Source organism: Parasteatoda tepidariorum, chromosome 7 (genome assembly GCF_982258835.1).
Source record: "Parasteatoda tepidariorum strain Cologne lab strain chromosome 7, Ptep-v5.0, whole genome shotgun sequence".
Classification (NCBI taxonomy): Eukaryota; Metazoa; Arthropoda; class Arachnida; order Araneae; family Theridiidae; genus Parasteatoda; species Parasteatoda tepidariorum.
The window spans coordinates 66,931,078-66,955,006 of NC_141761.1; the positions used below are offsets into that span (position 1 = coordinate 66,931,078).

The following is a 23,929-nucleotide window of genomic DNA, read 5'->3' on the forward strand; positions in this document are numbered from 1 at the left end:
AAAGTTTTTGTTTTTCTTTTAAAAGTTGTTTCTTACATTCCCCACTAAATTTAACTAATTCTATTTTGGGAAGCTTTAATTTTGTCTTTTCAGCCGCCACAGACAAAGCGGTTTCGGGAAATGTGAGAAATTTTTCCAAATATATTTTAACTTTAATACGAATTGCATCAGTTTTTTCCTTATACTCTTCAATTTTATCGTATTCTTCAGATAAGTTTTCTGATTTGGCGTCAACTAATAATTTATATATTTCTTCATCTAATAATGCCAAATCGTTTGCACTACGTTCAAAAGATGAAAATTTAATTTCAATATCTTCACGGGTACTTTTATTTTCCTTACACATCGCCAATAACTGATTATAACGTTTTGTAAATGTTCCACGAACAGGAGTTCGTTTGGCGATATGAGAATCCATAATTGCAGTCGCCAATTAATATTGTAAATGAAAACTAACCTTTAAAATCCGGGTCACCACAATGTTTCGTGCTTCCGATAAATCTACCCGATCTATCCAGCGATGAAATAACTTAAATTTACAAGAAATACCTGCGTTCACATATTTACAAAAGCAACCATTTTAATTTCGTAGAACACATCTTGCACAACATTCTTTCAGTTGCCACTCACACTTTTCATATATAGACAGGTTAATATCAAGTTATTAATATTTACACTTTAAATGAATGACGTCATCTTATGAGAGTGACGTTACATATATATCTAATCTGACAAAAATACGGTAAACCTAAAAACCGATTTTTCGTTGCCATTCGGAAGATAGGACCTTCATTTCCTCTTACGGGTTCCTTAAATCTACGGCACTAAGTTCTCGACTATCGCTGTTGTTGAAAGTTTTGTTTTGTAAAAGTGGCAATAACCAATTTTTTGTTGAATCAGAGGCAGAAAACAAAAAGTTAAAATGGCAGCCGCTGCAGCAGTTTTAAATCGCAGAGAAATTCTTCCTCCAAGAGACCAACTTGAAAAGTTCGATGCTGATATTGCTAAGGAATTCGGTAATAATCGATCATTTGATATTCTTTAAAAATTGTCAATTTAAATATTTGATTATTGTTGATTCTGAATCAAATCTCATGTATGATGACTAAGTGCTGTTATTTATTCAATTATAAAAAGAGTAAAACTTATAAAATGTTTTGTCATTCAACTCACTTTACATGTTTTTAGGGGGGCTTTAATGAATCACAGTAGTGATTCAGCATGAACACTAACGCTTCGAAAATATCCCCTAAAACTCAGGAATTAAGATAAACATTGGAAAAAAATTTAACTTGATTCTTTAACTTTTAATAATAAAGTTTATGGGAACCAGAGTGTGAACTTCTGAACAATAAAACAAATCTGAATCTACCCTTTAGAAACAGGGAAGACTCCAGTATTAATTAGCGCTTAAATAACCACTCAGTTTCGGCGACTACGGAGAAGTGACAGCAGAATAAAATATCCCAGAATGAAACCTTTTGTCGATAGTAACAGGCGCGAAATTATTCCGATATAGAAATTTTGCCAGTTCCTCAGGTGTCATTGATCTGTTGTTGCCAAAATTGTGGGACATTTTTGACCCATGTACTGATGTATCAGGTCATGGAAAACCCGTATATCAGGTCAGGAAAAGCCTGAAATAATCAGGAAATGTTGCATTTTTGTACAAAAACCTGGAAAATTCCCAAATCATTCTTGGAAAATTCCAGTCTTAGAATTGTTAGTACAGTGAAACCTTTCGGGAGCAACCACTCTCTGTTCTACATAGTGTAAAAGTCTTTAACGAAGGTTGAAGGATATCAAAAGAACATAATTTTCAACTAGCAATTTTATTTCTAGTTAGTGCAGGGTTCCCGCGGCCTTGAAAAGTGCTTGAATTTCATTTTGATTTTCAAGGGCCCCTAGAAGTACTTGAAAATGGTATTAAATCCTTGTGACCTTGAAAAGTATCGAAAACTCAGGAAAACAGCCCTATTTCCAGCATTTCTGTGTTTAACTTTTTGACGCACGTAAGTGTGAGAGAATGACTTTCCCGCCTTTCAGATGATGACACGTACTGTTTGATTTTAAGATTTTATGTATGTTTGGCTGATTTTAGGAATTTTTAATATTGGGAACTGCTCCAGATTCTGACGAAATCTCGATTCTTATTCAGGCAGTTTTAATATCAATCATCGATCTTTGTATTAAACTGATTTAAAAGCTATGCGTTGTGATTCGTTTTCGCGTGATTCAAAAATTGTACTTACAATTCCCATTAAAGCAATTTAAAAATCTAATATCGCGATTTGTACTTAAGCATTTTTAAACCCCAATATCACGATTATTTTTTCCGCAAGTTTAAAATCCAATGTCGCTATTCGTATTCACGCATTTTGCAATATCAAACATCGATGTTGCAATATCAAACATCGATGTTGTAATATCAAACATTTATACTCTATTTGAAAACTACTCATTACGATTCGTGACCATGTCGAGTGCGTATGATCGATGCTACTGAAAAAAAATTAATTCAAGCCTGAGTGGTTAATTAAAACAATCAAAGTAACCAAAATTGTTAGTAAGAATCTATCAGAAGATATTGAGGTGAAAGTTGGCAACTGATTCAATTTAAAATGGTTGACCCGTAATAAATTTAAAATGATAATTAAGCCGCAACATCCAATAATTGATTAATTTTCTTTAATAGAAAAGTGGTCAAAATTTCAAAATTATATTTAAGAGCAATTTAAATTTCACTGTCTAAATGCTTCTGCCACTTTAAATATTAAATAAAAATCTCCCGGCAGAGTTGTTTTTAAATATCTAATTGATATCACAGTATAATATAGAACATTCCCCCCGTCCTGCCCGAATTTTTGCTTATTCAGAGGTTGTATACCTAGCTTAAAATAGGCCTTGTGCAAAATTCAAATCTGACGTTTTTATGAATCATGAATTTTATTCTTGACTTGATGCCAATCACCCTTGCTTTTTTTATACTTAGATCACTTTCTGAAATCAAGAGAGCAATGGAAGTCTTATTTTTCAGTACTGCTATTATCGACTGTCAACTAACTATTATCGTCAAAACATTTTAGTTTAAAATGTAAAATTTTAGTCTATCTTTTACTAAAATTTAAGTCCTTGAGAATTTTATAATAAGTCTTAAAAAGTCCTTGAAAAGTCCTTGAATTTTATTTCTAAAGTAGAGCATGAACCCTGTTAGTGTCATTTTTTTGGTGTGGATATTTTTTCGTGTTTCCATGTTTGACCATTTTTGCATTTGGTGCAGAGGTTTGTACGGCTGTTGGAGGAGGTTTTGATGGTCTTTTCTAAAGGTTTTCTTCAAAGCAAAGTCTAAAGAAAAAATTCTGTGCCTCTTAAGAGTTGTCGCAAATAACGGAGGTTGCTACTTAGAGATGTTCTTTCCTGGAGGTTTCCCTATAACAATAATTAGTTATTGAGATTCAATTTAAATGATTCTAACATCTATTATTGCTTATTTGCTCTAAAAATTCCACTTCTTAATGAAACTTTTCCATCCACATCTAATAGTCTGTTTTTTTTTTTGGTTTTTTTTTTTTTTTTGCTCTCAAAAATCTAATATTTGACATTTCAAATGAAAGAAAATCAAAATTAATCAATGGAAAATTGCATGGTATAGGTACAATATCGTCTGAATTTAAATAGAAATTTTCCTGAAACATCTGGAAAAGTTGGAAAATTTGTTTTTTGTAATTAAGTGGGTATCCTGTTAATTCATTTTTAGGATTATGTTTAAAAGCTTTCCTTTTTCCATCAAAGTAAAATATTTTACTTCAAGATTTTTAATATGTAACTTATAAATAAGATTTCTGTTTAATAAGACTTTTACTTGCCGGAAAAATTTAGTATGGTGAAAGTCATACCAAAAGAGCTTTTGTAAAGAAAATTTGTCAAATCACAAAAGTTTTATTTCAGCTCATTAGTCTTATACATTTTCTTCCTAAATGCTCTGTAATTTGTATTAAAGAAGTATCTGATTTTATTAAAAATATATATGCATATGTATGGCCATTAATGGAAGTTAAATTTGCCGTTATGAGTTGTTACTTGCATGGTTTTTTTTTGGGGGGGGAGATTTGTCAATAACTGGGCATATGCATGTTGCAATAAATTAAAATATCTTTACAGATTAGAATCACTGGAAGTATTAACTCCTAGACAAGTTGTTTTATTTATATCATGAGCGTGGCATGTAACCAATTTTTGAGAAGAACAAAATTAAAAAATAGAGTTGCAATAGTTTTCTAAATTTCGCACAACAAAAATATTACTTAAAACTACTTTAACATCTGTTAAAAGATAAATCTTTTTTTTTTTTTTTTTTTTTACCTTTCAGGAGTAAAAATTGATGATTCGTAAAAAATTTCTTTATTTGTCTCTGAGAGGGGATTTAAAAGATTTCTAGTTTTTGAGAGAAGCATATACTTAATGTCCCCTCTACCAAGGATGCCTATGATTTATATATATTAATAATTTATTGCAAATGCTAATAATTTATTCTCTATCGCGTTGAAGATTTTCTGTTCGTTTTTTTTTTTTTTTTTTTTTTTTTTTTTTAATTTCACAAGTAAGTGATAAATAGGTTTTGCTGACTAATTTCCTATTTTACACATCAAAAGACAAGCGGAGAGACCGCAAAGTTTTGCCTTTATCTTATGCACATCTTGCTCTCGAAGTAATCCTATGTATCTCAGGCTCTAATTAAAATTTTTCAGACTTGGCCCTCTAAAAGCGAGTCTGAACTGCATATCTACTGTGTAGTATTTGTTCAGTTTCATTTGAGTATAGTCATAAAACAAATATAATCTCAATCCATCGTGACATTAAAAGTATATTCTGCACTAATGCTTTCTTACTTTTTTTTAGAGAATGCATATTACTTTGTTTCTTTGTGGGGGGGGGGGAGGGTAGATATTTTTTGTGTCACATAACTTGAACATATTTCCTTTGTAGCATTTTATAATTATAAAGCGGAAACATAATGTAGGTAAATATTTTTTCCTATATCAAGCTGAAATTTATTTGTTACCAGTCTTGGAGATTTTATAAAGTTACAGAAAATTAAATATGTGTAGATCTATTTTTCCTATTTATTGAATAATACTATCAATCTAGATTATTCTTACTTATGACAATTTCTGTGTTTAGTCTTCCCTAAAGATGTGCAGCCTGATGAAGAAGTCATTCGTGTCAAGGAACAAAATCTCTTGGAACTTGCTAAGATGTTGGCCGACACTGGCAAAGCAAAAGGTATCTATTATTTCATGTATAATAATTATTTTGTTTTCATATATAAAAATTCATATGTGCTTTCCCAATCATCACATTGCTTACAGCTTGTTAATGTTACATAAAATCATGCAATTTCTAACCAGATTTAAAAGGTTTGTAATAAACCTGGTATTGTAATTGTTTATTGTGTTAATTTAAAAAATTTCGATTTAGGTCTAGAAAAATTAAAGTAGAGCGCCCATTAACCGAATTGCTCGGGACCGAACGTGGTTCGGATAATTGGAAAGTTGTTTAAAATCTAATTTAAATGATTATTATTTATGCACTAACTTCCCTGCACACTTTTTCCAGGTTCGGGACTGGCAATACTTTCTAAAATTGCTCTGCTTAAAGTTTTTTTTTTTTTTTTTTTTTTCAATTTTTAAATATTTTTTACTTTTTTTTTTTTTATATACTTCATTTTGAATTTTTTTTAAATCATATTTCAGCATTTTATAATTTCTTTTGTCAATTACTGATTTTACCACATTTTTCTTTATTTTCTATAGAAAAAGAAATCCAACAAAGACTTTTGTTTCAAAGAAGATGCTCTTTTTTGAGCTGCCATATCCCTTATTCTTTTTAAATAAACTGAACTGGATCAACATCATTTTGATGTTCTAGCCAATTCATTGCAATATCTAATTAATTGCATTTTTCTGTATGAGAAGGTTCACTATCTTGAACTTGATCACCTACTTCTTCCTCTTCGCCTGTGGAGTTCCGATTTTCATTTAAAATTTGATATCCTGGGAAGTTTTCAGTGTCTCGACGCCAGTCTTCTATTTCTTCTGCTGCGTAACCTGGAATCTTTTCAGTCAATAGATCTACTGATTCAGAAATTTTAAAAAAATTTTGATAAGTTCAAAAGTATTCTAAACTTTAAAAAAAGAATTCAGACATAGTTCAAATAGTTGGACGTTCAGATAATAAGGGTTCAGATAATCGGCGCTGTACTGTATCTATGTTTAACTGATGATAAAATTTGATGTGTTTTCGGTATACAAAATTTATTTCAGTGTTCCCAATAAATTGCAAGTAAAATCATATATAATAATATTTTAAAATGTAAATTGTTTTGATTCCTTTTTCAGATTTGGCCGCTCTTATTAAGTTAACGAGACCTTTTCTTGGGTTAGTGAGCAAAGCAAAGGCTACTAAACTTGTAAGAGCTTTAGTAGATATGTTCCTTGATATGGAAGCATCAACTGGTTTAGAGGTTTGTAGTATTTTTTATAACACCTATTTACATTCTAAGAGAACATTATTTACATTCTGATTTACTCAGAGAGTAGTTTAGGAAATGTTATATAACCGGTATTAAGAAGTAAGCTTTATGTTTGAAAAATTTGTCGATCTGGATTGTTTTTGTTGATCTGATATAGTCAGAGAAAAAGTTTCAGTGTGAACCATGTGCAAAGAATTTGTCTTAACTTAATTGAAATAGCTATGTAAGTATTTTTACATTTAAAATCCTAATATCTATCGATTTAGAATATTTGAATTTTCTTCGTGGCAAAGAGTTTTCAGCAGATTCTTTATCAACAAACTAATTGACTTAGTCAAAAATCCATAAATGGTAATATCATTGATGTGTGTTTGTTCATGATGTGTTACACGTTTCATTAAATTGGTTTTATGTAAATAATGGCTATTCTTCTAACTGTAGGTTGAAATGTGTCTAGAATGCATTGAATGGGCTAAACAAGAAAAAAGAAATTATTTAAGACAAGCTCTTGAGGTTAGTAAAGGCTTATTTTAAATATTTTGTTAAAATAAAATTTTTATTGTTTTAAATTTTAATTAAGTGTGTATTTAAGACAAAATTTGTGCTGAAATAATCAAATTTCTGAATAATTATCTTCACACAGTCAAACCTTACGCAATGACCCCCTTTAAATTATGGTAACCTTGAAGAGGGGCCTTATGCTCATGTGACTTTGTCTTTCATAAGATTTAGTGTTAACCTTTGCAACAATATTACTTTTTGCTAGCACGAAATTTATTTTATAAAATGTCACTTAACCAACTTTTTTCATTTGTGGAACGTTGACTAAGATTTAATATTTTTTCTACTTGCAAGAACTGTTAAAAAAGGACAATGCAAAGGTAAAGCACTGATTTTGTTTAAAAAGAAGTAGAAGCCACTAATATGAATCAATGTGGTTCTGCAATAAAAACTTATTATAATGTTCTAGAAAAAGTTCAACATTCCAGGGATGAGATTCTTCCGCGGATTTCCGCTTTTTTTTTCTTCAGACTTTTTCAATTTTTTCCGCTAATTTCCGCTGAAATTGTTTTTTGCACAAGTTAAAATGTTTTATAAGGAATTTAATTTTCCGCGGAGCGAAATTATTGAAGTCCTTATTCCTCCCTCTGAAGTTTCTCTAAAAATCATTTCCTTGGGATAAAACTGGTTGATCTTTCTTTATACAGGGATGAGATTTTTTTTGTCTCTCGAATTTCAGCGTTTTTATCAAAAACTCCGATTCTCTAAAAGTTTCGTTTTTTTTTATAAATATCCCGCTTTTTTTTTTTTTTTTTTTTTTTTTTTTTTTTAAATTCAGTTGTTGAAGTAAAATAATTCTATTTATTTATGATTTTCAAAAAGAAACAGAAAATTCAATCTACGTCCTAGCTGCTAATCCTTCCGCATTTTTACTTATATTAACTATTTTCTCCGATTTCACGCACAGAAAATAAGATTTTCCGTATTTTTTATCCGTCGGCTGGATAGCTCTTATTTTCGTAATTCAGACGTCGCTGCTTCTTGTATTCTGGCATGAAGAAGAAAAAAAAGAGAGAACAAAAATAGAGGTGTATTTGCTGTGAAAATATTTATTTGCTCATTCAATTAATCTTGTAAATTTTTATTTATTATGTCTAAACAAAAACAACATATCATGATTTGTATTTTCGCATTTTTTAAATTCTATGTAGAGTTTCATATTTACGTGATTTAAAAGCCTCATATCGAGATTTATAATCACATGGTTTACAAGTTTAAAAATCGCACTTTTTTTGTCAAATTTTTGTTTATATATATATATATATATATTAATCTTCTTGGATTTCCTCTTTTTTACTTTCTGACTACTCTCATCCCTGACATTCACATTTTTATACTTAATTATGATAATGAAGAACTGTATCATAAAACTATTGATTTCATCACGAATGTAGAAAAATTGTTTTAAAAGGAAAAAACCAATTAAGAATTGCTGTTTTCTTTATATTTTAATTATTATCAATTGTTTGACGCCTCTGAAAAGCCAATTCCTCTTAACATTATTGGCATGGCCCCGCGAAACAAAAAATTTTAGGAAGTATAGTGTTTTTATATTTATCGTTTTATTCATTTTTGTAGTTTTAAAAGTTAATTTTTGAAAAAGTTATGAAGTATTTTTAAAAATTTCTTTTTGTAGAAATTTTAATATAATAATAAAATAAAATAGACATAAACTTCTCATAAAATGAAAATTTCCTATTCAATTCTTTAAATAAGCCACTAAATTTTGTCGTGTAACTTATATTTGAGGGGGAAGTTTTTTTTTCGCTGAGACTCTAGCATATTCTTCAGTTTAAAATTCATTTATTTTAAAATTAAAAATATGACATTTGGAACCTAAATAGCAAACCTCTTTTAGAACTATGGCATGTAATTTTAGGAAGTATAGTGTTTTTATATTTATCGTTTTATTCATTTTTGTAGTTTTAAAAGTTAATTTTTGAAAAAGTTATGAAGTATTTTTAAAAATTTCTTTTTGTAGAAATTTTAATATAATAATAAAATAAAATAGACATAAACTTCTCATAAAATGAAAATTTCCTATTCAATTCTTTAAATAAGCCACTAAATTTTGTCGTGTAACTTATATTTGAGGGGGAAGTTTTTTTTTTCGCTGAGACTCTAGCATATTCTTCAGTTTAAAATTCATTTATTTTAAAATTAAAAATATGACATTTGGAACCTAAATAGCAAACCTCTTTTAGAACTATGGCATGTAACTTTTTATCCTGTAGCTCTTATATTTTACTTTGCATGTCCCAATACAAAAAACATTCCAAATATATTTTGGTAATTTTAACTTCCACTGTTTTCTGTAAGGGTTAGAAAATTTTATGATAAAAATAAGAAATCATTGAATAGAAAAATGTCATTTAATGATATATTTACAAAATTTAATTTAAATTATCTGCAAATTCCTTTTTGTATTAATTATATAATTTATTTTAGTGACATTTACTTGACCTATTTTTAAATATATCTGTTTAATTTATATTTTAAATCATTTTCTTTAATTCAAGTGTTTTTATTAACTAAAAATGTTGCAAAGTCTGAGAATTTCAGTTAAAAAATTGCCTGACATCCTGTATATGTTATACTTGTTTTTTTAAGTTTGATATTTAACGTAATTGTAGGGCATTTATTTAAATATATTATTGTAGTACTATCAAATTTTCTTGCATTTCTTTTAAATATATTTTTTATATTTTTCAGGCAAGGCTCATTTCTTTGTACTACGACATTGGCAAATACACAGAGGCTTTAAATTTAGGTAATAATTATATGAGTTGCTTAAAAGATCTGATATAGCTTCTATCTTAGAAACATTATGAAGAAATTAACATTTAACTTGTATTGAGCACTTCACAATACATGCTTTTTGATGCTAAAGACAGTGGAATTAATTTCCAGAACATTAAATAATTTCAAAATTGCATAATAAGTATTTATAATATTATTCATCTGTAGATCTTCATTTTGGCAATAAAAATTATTTTAAATTAAACTATTTTAAAAGGTTTGTCAAATTAGCAAAAATATTTTTTTCACTTAGGATATAAAATAAATATATATGAACTGTAAAATACAAAACTATGCATGAATAGTTTTAAAATGTTGCTAAATAATTTTACAGTTTTAATTACTGATACATCTTTGATTACCTTATGTATTATGTGTCCATTTTATCAAAGCAACAACACAAATATGAGTTATGTGACTATAAGTAGAAATATTATCCTAATTTTTTTTATAATTTGATTTCTGTTTTTGGAAGTTCTGTGATGGTTAATTATTTATGTACAATTAGAACTGCTTTGTTTGTAGCATTAAGAATAACTTTTCCAGCTTGTTTACAGAATATTTTTTAATGGAAACTATAACATTTTTTCATTAAGGTTTTTATGGTTTTAAATGTGTGGCTGCCAACTTCATTAGATTTTGCAGTTCTTTTTATTTTTTTCTTCACTTTTTAGAAAATTCTAAAAAGAAATCTGCAGAAATTTAAATTTCTGAATTAGTAATTGTTTCTTTTAAAATCTATTTGAAATGTATTTTTATTTTAAAAAAAATTTTTTTTTTTTTTTAAATGATATAAAAAATATAAGTTTTAATTATCTTATTCAAAATAGGTAATAAAATACACTTGAATGTAATTATTTTATTATATTCTGAACCACCATTCCACAAATAAAAATAATATTGCATATAATTTAAATTAGGAATTATAAGCATTTTTTTGTGGAATATATTTTATGCAATAGTTGTATTTTGTAAAATCTACAAGATTTTTTTTTTTTACCTTTTATGTTCATAGCTATGCAAATATTAATAAAGATTATAATATGCACTTTTTTTGCAGTATTTCTTGATTTTATTTATTCATTTTATGCCTTAAAATAGTGTGCTAAAATATTATTTTGATTTTACTGTTTTATTAAAATTATTTATCATTTTTTAACTTGCTCTAAAAAATTCATTTCTCAACATTCAATGGCTTATTTACTTCATTGTTTTAAATTACTATTTCATGAAAGTGGAAGAAGAAAAATTTAAGTTGCCGTTGATTTTTATTATTTACAGTTTTACTCCTTTGAATATTTATCTTTAGACATAATGAAGAAAATATTATTCATATTTTATTTATGAAGAATTTATGTTTAGCAACTTCAAAGTTTTCACTAATTCATTCAATTTTTAAAAAAAAAAAATTAAAGTGTGAAATGGTTTTCAGTAGCACCCTTGTTTGGTTAACTATTAATGCCTCTTTCTTTGTTTGGTATGTAGAGATGTTTTTCTTTCTTTGTAGGTAGTGCTTTATTGAAAGAACTTAAAAAGTTAGATGATAAAAATTTGCTGGTAGAAGTTCAACTGTTAGAAAGCAAAGTATATCACTGCTTGACTAATTTTCCAAGAGCTAGGTAATCTGCAATTAATATTACATTTGAGTCATTCGAATTTTATTGTAATGTGTAAACATGAGATATTGGTGTGTTTCAGCATTTAAATGTTTTTCATTTGATTTGATTTTACTTAGAAATACTAATTTTTCCTTCTAAGAAAAATCTCTTTAAACACAGCTTAGAAATTTTAAAAGGGTATACAGAGGGCTTATGACCAGGACTTAGATAGTAATGATAAATCCATTTTGTTTTTTACTTATTTTTTATCAATTTTTCTTAGATTTTAAATCTGCTCTAATAACAAGTGTTGGTATTGGTGAGTGTTTTTCAAGACAAAAGAATTTGATTTTAAGAAAATTTTACTTATAATTTTAGAAAAATCCAATATTTGTATTATGCAATGTAATTCTGATGATCTTGGAAATTGTAACTGAGGATTAATAAATTATTATTTATATATAACCCTTATTTATTAACATTTAAATTTTTTTTATAAACAGGGTTCCCACGGTACTTGAAAAACCTTGAAAGTCCTTGAATTTTGTTGAAGAAAATCAGGGCCCTGAAAAGTCCTTGAATTCTGGCATAGGGTACTTGAAAAGTACTTGATTTTTTAGGAATTAAAATAATACTAATCTTTCTTTCAAAAAAAGCAGTAAAAAAATAATAAATAAATTCAAAGGAAAATTATAGAAATTCTGATGGATGCAATTTTTAATGCTTTGAAGTGAAAAGGGGTTAAAGAAGGTGCGAAACTTTTCTCTCCTAGATTTTTCACTCCTGATTATTGTTCAACTCTCTGATGTTTTGAAAGCTGAAATTTCTAGCAAATTTTAGGTTTTGTAGTCATAGTTTTCGAAGAATATATAGTGTTTAATCGATTTAGAAATTTGTCAATGTGTTAACTTCGTTATTACAACAGGTTAATATTGTTACCCTGTTTGTTCTTTTAATTTATGTACGAAGGATAATTCATTTTTCATCATTTATAACCAAATTTTTATATTTAGTTTTTACTGCTAATAAATAAAATTTAGTTCTACAGGTTTCATTAATTATGAATAAACATCGTGATTCACATTAAACTGATTCTTGATTTACGGATCGGAATTCATATAAAATGGTCTATGAATTGCGGTTTTAATGAAAGTGATTAATGAATCACGTATTGAATATAACTTTAAAATGATTTGCAAATTACTCATCAGGATTCACACATAATTTCAATAAAGTTATTTCTGAATCATATAACGTGATACGTATTTAAGTAATTTCAGAATCATGCCTAACAATTTTCATTCTAGTAGTTTACAAATCACGCATTGCGATTCACAAAAGAAAGATTTTATAATTATCACTTGCAATTCTCACCAAAATGATTTAAGAATCACTCATAGCTGTTCTATATTAAGCACCTTCGATTCACAAATTGCAGTTTGCGTCATAATGATCACAATTCACATGAAAATTATTAGCTAATCACGAAACAGAATTCATATTGTATCACACATTGTGATTGACGTCTTGTTAATTTGTGCGTTTTGTATCATTTGCTGTTCATATTGTTCCGATTTAAGAAACACAAATCGCAATTCAATTTCAATTTACAAAACGCACAATGTGATATGCGATTTACATAATCTTTGAGACTTATTTCACCTTTCTTATAATTTTGATTTAAATATTGTATATCTAGATTCGTATAAATGCAATTTAAAACTTATGCTTAGTTAAAATTACGCACATTCACAAAATTTTTGAAATCGTGCTTCACATTTTATGGATATATTTTAAAGAAAATAAAGCTTGGTAAGTCTTAGTTAGTTTTCTGTAAAATATTGTTTTACAATAGATTTTATTATATTCAAAATACATTACTTATTTTCTGAAGTAGCAAAATAGATAATTTGTCATTAAAATTGAAACAGATATGTTAAATGGATATATTTTGATATCTTATCCAATTATATACATTTCCTGTAAGCTAAAATTTGATCTAACATATTAACAATAGTATTTATATTTTAATAACCTTGCAATTACACGGTCTTTATCAATTATTTTCTATGCTTGTTTAATGTAATATGCATTATTCATCCACTCAATTTCATTAATTCTAATTCTCTTCATTAAATTTTTCAAGAAAGGTTTCAATTGTGCTAGTATTTAAATGTTGGCTTGTATCCTATGTCAATTGTATTTTTGTTGGATTTTTTCAAAGTGGAGTTAATTGGAGTTTTTCAATGTGATTTGAAAACAGCAATGTAACAATCAACCATTTGTATTATTAGATGATTAATTTAATAAATAATTTTTTGTTGTTGTTAAATAAGCATTGTGCTTTAAAAGTATACAATTTCTGCTTCTACGTAAATGTAAAATCTAGTTGACATGTAATTTAGCATGTAATTGTAATACCAAATAGGTCCTTGAAAAATTTGATTTTAGATCCTTGAAAGTCATTGAAAACTTGAATTTTTTTTTAAAAATTGAGTGGGAACCCTGATAAAGTGCATGTTTATTTTCATTTTAACCTTACTTTTATTAAATTTATAAATAAAGGTTATGACATAAATATATATTTAAAAAAAATAATAATAAATGAACCTAAATATTAAAGGTCATTGTTTTTATTTTAAGTTTTTTTTATGGTTAAGAGTATTTTTTAAGAATTTTGAGGCATTCTGACTAAAATAATTTTAAGTATTCTTCAACATCCTAGTGTTGTGACAGTTATTTAACTATAACAATCAAAACTTTAACATAAGCTATGCTCAATTTTTATATTTGTTTACTATTTTGCTGCAAATTGATAAATGTAATTTTTATAAACTAAGTATATATCAATAACATTAGTGAAATGATAGCTTATCTATATTATTGAAAATCATTTGTATTTTTAAACTAATAAAATTGCTACTTCCCAATGCTTCATAGGTACCAATTCGTAATATCTTTGGAAGATATTTTAGATATTGGTAGTGAAATAATTATAATTTTTAATTATTATGTTATTGATCCATGATTATGCCAATTATATTAACTATACTTAATTCTTGAGCTATTAATTTATCTTTAAGCTTGACTTTTGTAAAAAAAAAAAAAAAAAAGTAATGGCGTTCCTTTTTGGAAAACAAGTTTTTGCTGACACTCAAATAAAAGTTTGAAATTTAAATCTGAAATGCTTATCACAATACTAAAATAAATTGATGGAGGAAAAGATGCACTATTAAAATTTAAGATTTATTGGTGTAAGACATGGAAGATGACAAAGACAAACCATCTATAAAGTTAGACTTGCAAAAAGACATGAAACTGTGAATTACTTACTCTTTCAGGGTGGTTATTAGTTCAGAAAATTTTAAAGTTGAATATTTAAAAAATAAATATTGTTTAATTAGTAATCTTTATTTTTAAGTTTGGAATTCATACATCAGGAAATTTAATCATTTATGGTTTCATTACAAAAAAAAAATGTAGAAGACTGGATTAGGAAGTGATAGAATGTAGTTATTAACTAAGTTTTGCTAATAAAAATATACTTATTCATATTAGTACAATAAACTGATACTCTTTTATGCGATAGTCAAGTATACTACCTGAATTAACTCCTCTAATCAATTTTTATCATATATCGATATTGTAGAAAGTTTTAAGCTCTTATTTACTTGGAAATTCCTAAACAATATTTGTTACAAACAATAATTTTGGATTGAAAAGATTGTGTTTTTATGTAAATAATAGGCAAGTAGAAATCAGCTGAAATTATAATGCTAAATATGAATAGTAGGATAACAATGATGTTCACTGAAGTGAAAGAATATCTTGCTAAAAGATTATTCAGCTTCGAAGACAAAATGAAAGATTAGGTTCAATGCAAGAACACGGTAGGGGGGTAGAATAGCATAAGCATTTTAAAACTTAAACAGTGCTGCTAAAGTATTGTCTAAAATATAAATTTTTTTTTTTAAATATATATACACCGAAGAGCCATTACATTATGACCACCCTGCTAATAACATATAGGACCACCTTTAGCCCTCCAAACTGCTAGCACCCGCCGTGGCATTGATTACACAAGGTGCTGATAGGTAATCTGAGGTATCTGGTACCAAGCGCTCACCAACTGGTCCTGCAATTCTCTCACATTGCGAGGGGGTAGCATGGCAGCACAAATTTGGTTTTCCAAGTAAGACCACAAATGCTCTATTGGATTAAGGTCAGGTGAATTTGAGGGCCAAGACATGACTTGAAAGTCACTGGAATGTTCCTCGAACCAATCCATGATGATTCGGCCCTTATGACATGGTGCATTATCCTGTTGGTAAACACCATCCTCCGCAAGAAGAACTGTTGCCATGAATAGATGAACCTGGTCTGCAACTATGTTCAAGTAGCTTACAGACATCAGGGATTGTTCTATGAGGATTGTGGGTCCTAATGTGCCCCATGAAAACACTGTTCCTGGTCGAGAAACCATGAAAACCTGGGCGAGCCCATTGTTATAGATGGAGGGTGGTCATAATGTAATGGCTCTTTGGTGTATAATATATATATGTAGTGAGAAAGACACACACACTTAAACTTTAAAATGATTTGCTATCATGTGCCATTGTACCATAAAAAATATTTTTTTCGAGCTAAGTATTTTTGATTCATTGTAATCCGCACAATGTAAACTCTCTAAACTTAATATTTTTTAACGTAATGAATTCTGTGATATCACACTGTTGAATACCCAGGTAGCAGAAGCAATAGTTACTTTAAAAAAAGTGGAAAGAATATCTAACCCAATTGGTTTAAAATTTAGAAATGCTGCAGTACTTATTCTTGTTCATGCAGATATATCATTTATAATTATAGTTTTTTTGTCTAATTTTAATAAGTTTTTTAAATAATATTTCCTTTGAAAAATTTTATATTTTTAGAGCTGCTTTAACCACTGCCAGAACCACAGCAAATGGTATATATTGCCCTCCTAAGTTACAAGCTTCCTTAGATTTGCAATCAGGAATTTTGCATGCTGCTGATGAAAAAGATTTCAAGACTGCTTTTTCTTACTTTTTTGAAGCATTCGATGGCTATGAGTCAGTTGATGATCCCAAAGCTGTTATAGCTTTAAAATACATGTTGCTATCGAAGATTATGCTGGGAGTGTAAGTATACCATTACTTTTTTTTTTTGATAAATAATTAAAACAAGTTTTACTTTCTTTCATCTTAAAAATAAATCTTTTCTTGTTGAATAAAAGAAACTAATTTTAAGATTGTGCTTCAATTTTTTAAAGTTGATATATGAACGTGTGCAGGCTTTGTGTGTTTGTATTGTTGTCTTAGTTTCGAATAACATAACTAAATAATACGATTAAGGGTCGACTTTTCAGAGTAGTGGTCTTTCCTGAACTGTTTTAACTATAGATAAAAAATACCAGAATTTGTATAATTTATGTATACCCAGTTAACTTACAACTGTTACTTCGATATTAGTAAGAAAAAATATTTATTCAATTTAACATGCAAATTATAGTTGAAATCATAATTTTTATTTGAGATAGGTTGAATCCTTCTTTAATACACATTTCTGTTTATAATTCCTAATATTTTCTGCAAGTGCATTTTGTGATTTAAATACTAACAATTTAACTCTGCATTTTAAAAACTTCTTAGATTGTATAATGTTCCAAAAAAAATTGCCTTTAATGTGTACTTTTTAAATCTTTATCAAAAAGAAAGGAGTATATACATTTGGGTCATAAATTAATTTTTTAAGGAAGGAATGAACAAATATCGAATCATACAATATACAGTAGAGCCATATGGATGTAGTAAACATCAAAAAAGGTTTAATTGACGGTTGAAACTTTCTATAAATAATAACTGTTTTAACAGCTCTTCAACCTTCTCTTAATAACCTTCAACTCATTTTCTGTTTCCTCACCGAATCGAACCAATTTTGTTGTTTATTGCATTCACTTCCTGTACTGTAATATCTCAGATTTTAATAGTATTCTTTGTTTTTTCCCCAGTAAAATAAATGTGTATACCTTCTTGTTATCATTTATGAAGGATTCTATAAAAAAAGAAGAAAAAAGCTTTAAGTGTGGTCTTTATGAAACATATGTTATCTGAGGATACTATTTGTTTCAAGGATGTTATTTAGGCTACTATTTTTGAGCTTGTGGGCTACTGACGCAACTATTTTTTAATGCCAAATTCAGTGGTGGCCCTGAAAATAAATAAAATTCTTCTGATCCCTATTTAGTTGTGAATTGTATTGAATATTATTTAAATGAGTTAACAGTTTTATTTGACTGATCACTAGTTTTATATCATAATTACTAATTGATAATAAATAAGGCTTAAGTTGTAAGTCTCTATATTCTTGTCTGTTTCTATAGTTTAAGCTAGTTAGTTTAGGCAAGTTCTTTGTGGAAAAAAATCCTTTAAGAAGGAATAAAAGAAACTGCTTTTTGTTCATTTAAAAGATAATGATTTAAAGTTATTAAGTAAATAATTTTTAAAACAATTTATATTTTAAAAAAATATTTATATTTAATCAATTATTATATTTTTATTCCCAGATTATATGTAATGTTTGTTTACTTATTTATTTTTTAATAATTAGATCACATTTTTGTGTCATAACAAATTTTTGTAAAATTTGAAGTTTTATTAATTCTTATAAAAATGTACTATTTGAAAAAAAGAATTCTTAAATGAAATTATTTTGCAAATTTAATATGGTATCTAACTAATAGTATTTCATTTGATATTGGGTAACACTGTATATTAATTATTAATGGAAAATTAAGTGCTTAAATTATAGTCTAAATAGGACATAGAAAGTGATAACACAATTTACAAAATCATGCTGTGTTACAGAATAATAAATCTGAACTCTATTTCATTTACAACACAGGCTCATATTCCTTCACAAATATAAATTTTAAATATTTAGATTAAGTGTTCATAGCATTTACTACTACAAATTTTTTATGCAAATAGACATAAGGCAAATTTTATTGCTGTATATTATAATATAAACATTTGAAGTACATGTTTGTAGTTACTTCACTTTATATCCAAATTGATTATTGTATAGATTAAATTTATCTCTTAAAACTTGTGAATTGCTTAATAGTTTCCAATTTATGATACTTAGTCACATAAAGATTTTATTTGAAAAAATATTTAACTATAACTTATTGCTGAAAATTTAAAAGCCTGGAGCCATAAAAAAATTAAATATCAGAAGAATCGATATTTTATTTAAAATATTAAATGATTAGTGAGAAAATAATGAATTTATCTCAGTTTTTTATGAGTTTTTAAACAATAACTACCTCTTGTTTAATGTTATGGCAGTTTATATATTAATACTTTTACAGAGCTGGCAACTGCTCCGTATTCAACGAAATATTTTTTTAAAAAAAACGTTAAAGAACTACAAACTAAAATTTGCATATTTTCAGTTAACACACATTGCCAACTTTTAAAAGGCTGAACAAAGTTGAAAAACAATGTTTTAAATTATTGATATTTTAATTATTTTCTTTTCTTAGTTTTAAAGTTTACTTTAAATAAATTGCTGCATTAATTAATTTTAGTTAACGAAATTACTTTCTTTCTTGATGTGTGTTAAATTCCAACACATTTGAAATTACAATTTTAAAAATCTTTTGATTCTTGAGATTGAAAGTACAGATTGAAGTAAACATTTAATATAGACTTGCATAACTGTAGAAAGTAATTAATAAACATTAAATCTTTTCCCAAAAAAATGCAAATAATGTTAATTTGAACTCTACGTTTTGCTTGAAAAAGCATGGAATTAAAATCTACATTATATTTTATTGGTGGAAAATGTATATTTCTAAAACTTGAGGTTATATTAAAAAGAAATTCCTCTAATATGCCAAAAATATACTCTATATGCCTTTCAAACTGTTTCAAGGTCTATTTGATGCAGTGGGATTATTAACTGATAACTGGTATTTTTTCTCATAATATGTTTACAGTATCTTTGACATTATCAGATTTTCTATAAAGAAGTTTTGTGAAAGAAAAATTCCAATGAGTACATAGATTTGTTAAAAAATTAATTAGCCTAACTTATCTATTTTGATATAGGATTAAAGATGAATATTTTAATATAAAAATATATAGATTAAATGTTTATTTTTTGATAAATGAATACATTTCATTTATAAACACAATCTGTTACATTTATTTTGGCATTTTAAAAATCAAGAAAAAAAAATTTTAAAAATCACTATTTTAAATTAAAATTATGGTTTGCTAATTGAAACTTTGTTAAAGAACAGGGGTCTGTCCAAGCCAAATTTACTACCATTTAGCGGTCCCTTCTCAAATTCAACTTTAGAAAAAATGGCAGTTTCACAAAATACTTTTTTTTTTTTTTAAATTTTATTTTTGACTCTCGTAAGAAACGATAAATTTATATTTTTACCATATTTATGTGTTGATTTTTAGATATAATTTTTAATTTTCACAAAATATGTACCTCTCAGAAAAACCTAGGCAGACCCCTGAAGAATTCTTTATATTCTCTATTTCATCCAGTCTTTAAATTTCATTCATACATTTGTTTCAAAATGGTTGCTATGCATTCAAAGCTATGTATTATAATGAAAAATTATTTTAGTAAGTTAGAGTTTCTAAAATATTGTTATAATATATTTTTAATATTAATTTAATTTTTTGATTAAATATTTATAAAGTTTTTTGAATCAAAAATTAAAGTTCTTATAATGTATTTGAATAAAAATCAAAAAAAGCTGATTTTTTTTTTTTAAAAAAAATCACAAATCCTGGTTTCAAGAAATCATTCTTGTCTATTTGGGGGAAAAAATAATTCACTTTTCACAATAAGAATATAAATTTTAAAATGTGCTGTTTTAATTTCAGTCCTAGCGATGTACCATCTCTAACTATGGGGAAATTAGCTCTAAAGTATGCTGGAGTAGATGTTGATGCTATGAAGGCTATTGCAGCTTCAAGTTCTAAGAGATCATTATCTGATTTTCAGGAGGTAATTAATTAGTTTCCGGTCTATCAATTGAAACTTTTCACTTATTTGAAGGGTACAATGAAGGGTTTGTACAATGTTCTATCTTTTATCCATCTCATTTTATTAAGTTGTTTATGAGATTTATTCTTGGACAGAAAACAGTAGCTGAAATCCTGATTAGTATTGTTTTCTGTCCATATCTGTGTTTAAATCTCATGCCCAATACATATTTATATTAAGCAACATTATTTTAGTTAATTTCACAGTAATCACAAAGAAGCTTAAATATTTAAAAAAAGATATTAATATGTTATTAATTATTTAATTGTGTATTTCTTCATAATAAGTTTAATTTGTTAGTCCCCTCTTTTTTCTTTCTTCAAAAGGAAAATAGAATCAGCTTTCAATCCTACACACCTTTTCAAAAGATACAGTATGCTGTCTTGTTCAAAACTTGGTTTTTTTTTTTTTTTTTTCATATATTCTTACAAAAGAGCTAATGATGTGTTATTTAAGTAATTAATTATATTCTTATAAAATGTAGTATTTCTTATAGAGTATTATAATTTGTACTAGCTGAATACCAGTTCTTCGTACAGGATGTAAAAAAGTAATAATAATAAATCAGTGCTGAACAACACTACAAAGTCTTACACAAACCTAAGAGACAAGTGCCGCCTATTGACAGTTATAAAACAAAAATAATTCCAATATTTCTTTTTTTATTGCACTTCCCTGTGGCTCTATGTTATTTGATTAAGCAAAACATGTATTTAGTAGTCTATCCATGTATCCGCGCACCTGGAAAGTCATGAATTTCAGTATTGAATAAAATTTGTCATGATTTTTACTTTTTTTTTTTTTTTTTTTTTTTTTTTTTTTTTTGAAAAAATCATAGAAAGTCCTGGATTTAGGTCACTGAAAAATCTAATTTTTAAAATAGAATCCCCCCTGAATTTCATCGTGTTCCAAATATCTGAATTCTTAACAAAATCACTACTCAGTCATATTTTATTGGGATATAAAATGTCTTTATCAAGTTCTTAAAAAATTATGGTGTTCTTTCCAAAAATGAAAGAAAAAACATAATTTCTAGAGCGAATTATCTTTTAAACTTCTGTGATTTAAGAACTTTTATTATTTATTTATTTTTTTATCAATTTAAATTTCAACTGAGCCAATCATTGGCAAATTATTTTTTATTTCGAAATGAGAACAGACAAATAAGGAGTATTTCTTTCCTTTCTGATGAACAAGAAAAGTATCTTTAGAATTGAATTCTGCAGAAAAAAGGAAGAAAAAATTGCTTTTGTATTTTTTTTTCCAGCTATTTTCTTGCTTCAACTCTTTCTTTACTCTGTTTTTTCAATTTAAAATCTATAAACATGAAGATGCAGAGTATAACAGTTTTGGTTATAATTATCATTTCAATGAATGTTATTATAATGCTTTTTTAAATTTAATGTTACGTTTTTGTCGGAGAAAATAGTAACTTCGTTAAGTCATGAAAAAATTCTTGGAATTAGTCATGGAAAATCATGAAAAGTCATGAATTGGAAAATCTAAAATGTAGCAGATATCCTATCCCATCAAAATAAAGATTAACTGTTTTCAGTGCCATCTGGCATAATGCTGTTGCTGGAGGCAACTCATGATATTTAAAATTTACCACAGTTAAGCTACTTTTTCCTGCACTTACATATTCTAAGAACATTTAAAAAAAAAAAAAAAAAAATCAGCAGTATCTGATCATAAAATTGCACTATTGATTCACCTTTAATTGGCACCAAATTTACTCAATACTTTGTACCTATGTAAGGGTATATTTGGTGCCTATTAAAACTACGCCAATTACAATATAATTATCAAGCAACCAAAATTAAGCATCGTTGGTGTTGATAATAGTATCAAAAGTTTTTTCTGTTCCCCCATGATGAATAAGTACGTTTTCTCATTTATTTTGCTTTTTAATATATAGCTTATTGTTAAATTTCCAGCACCTATTACCAAAATTAAATAAGCATTATTGACGTTAATGATAGTTTACTGATTAATGAATTATTATCATCAAATGAATTATTACCATTTCTCCATTAATTTTGCTTTTTAGTACATAGCTTATTTGTTTTTTACTTCGATTAGTAACTGTAACCAAAATTATGATTGACAATAGAAATATTAACAGGGTTTTTTTAACGTTTTTCATGAACGGACAAATGCCATTTCTCCATTGATTTAGCTTTTCATTTCAAAACTTTATTTTATTTCAGTAACCCTTGGTTTTAAATTATTTAGTGTTTTAGATACAGGTTTTAAAACTGTAATTATAAATACATGGTTTCAGTTAGCTTAAAAAATGGTAATTTGCGGTTAGAACACTCACACTGATCATTCTGATAATCTTGCATAATGATTAGAAAATAATTAAATCTTACGGAACTTGTAATAAATAACTTTTTTTATAATAGATATGAGCTAGCAAACATCACTGTTATTTTTAAAATATTTGACTGAACTAAATTCTCTATTATTAATTTAAAACTAACTTCTGCTAGACCAATTAAAAAATTGAAAATCAGGCTTCACAATTTGTTTACAATTGGACTCATTTATCTTATGTCGTATTTTCAGTGCCTACTATATGCTTATAATCCAGTCTGTAGACACACACACATAAATTCTTCGTCATTATATGTATAGATACAACTTAATATAATATAAAGGGAAAATTCCCTTAATAGAAATTGCCACTGACTTTTTCATTTTTTATTTCAGTAAAATTATAAAATATCTTCTGTATATATTTTTATCATCTGTCTAATGCTATTGACTTTTCATGTATACAAAAATTGTTTGTCTTATTGTTTTGATCTTTGGAATTGATATGTTTTTGAATTTATTTTCATTGACTATGCGCCTAATCCAAGTTGTACCTTCTTACAACTTTACTTAATTTAATTCTTAAAACAATTTTTTAGAATGATTTAAAAATAAGTTAATCTGTCTTTTTTTTTTTTACCTATTTTTCTGTTTTTATCCTATAGTCTTGTCACAAAAAATATTTTAGGTTTTTTTATGAAACTTATTTTTCTAATGAATACTGAAAAGAGAAAACAGACATATCATAATAATTAAGCATTTATTTCATATTTGCAGCAAGTCCGTTTATTTAATATTCTTTTGTATGAATGCTGAATTTAGTTGATAATTTTTAAATGAATTAAATTTTAACACACTCTATATGGTTTTCAGACATAAGTAGAAGAAAATGGTTAATGACCAAACCAAAAGGTACCTAATCTTTCTCCTAGAAGGGTCATAATGAATTCAGTTTTTATATCAATTGATAATTTATTCATTGATGTAATAAGAATAATATCAATTTGTCTTAAAAGTTAAAAGACTA

General features: G+C 26.9%; 1 protein-coding gene across 1 annotated transcript in view; it reads left to right on the forward strand.

Annotated features, from left to right (window-relative positions):
* The first annotated feature begins 817 nt into the window (after positions 1-817).
* LOC107455878 (26S proteasome non-ATPase regulatory subunit 11) overlaps positions 818-23,929 on the forward strand; it is a 28,341-nt gene continuing 5,229 nt past the window's right edge. The window contains exons 1-8 of the mRNA XM_071183349.2: positions 818-1,016; positions 5,182-5,283; positions 6,399-6,523; positions 6,974-7,045; positions 9,806-9,863; positions 11,400-11,511; positions 16,422-16,649; positions 20,421-20,544. Coding sequence (XP_071039450.1) covers positions 923-1,016; positions 5,182-5,283; positions 6,399-6,523; positions 6,974-7,045; positions 9,806-9,863; positions 11,400-11,511; positions 16,422-16,649; positions 20,421-20,544 — 915 coding nt within the window. The 5' untranslated portion in view covers positions 818-922. The remainder of the gene's footprint in view (positions 1,017-5,181; positions 5,284-6,398; positions 6,524-6,973; positions 7,046-9,805; positions 9,864-11,399; positions 11,512-16,421; positions 16,650-20,420; positions 20,545-23,929) is intronic.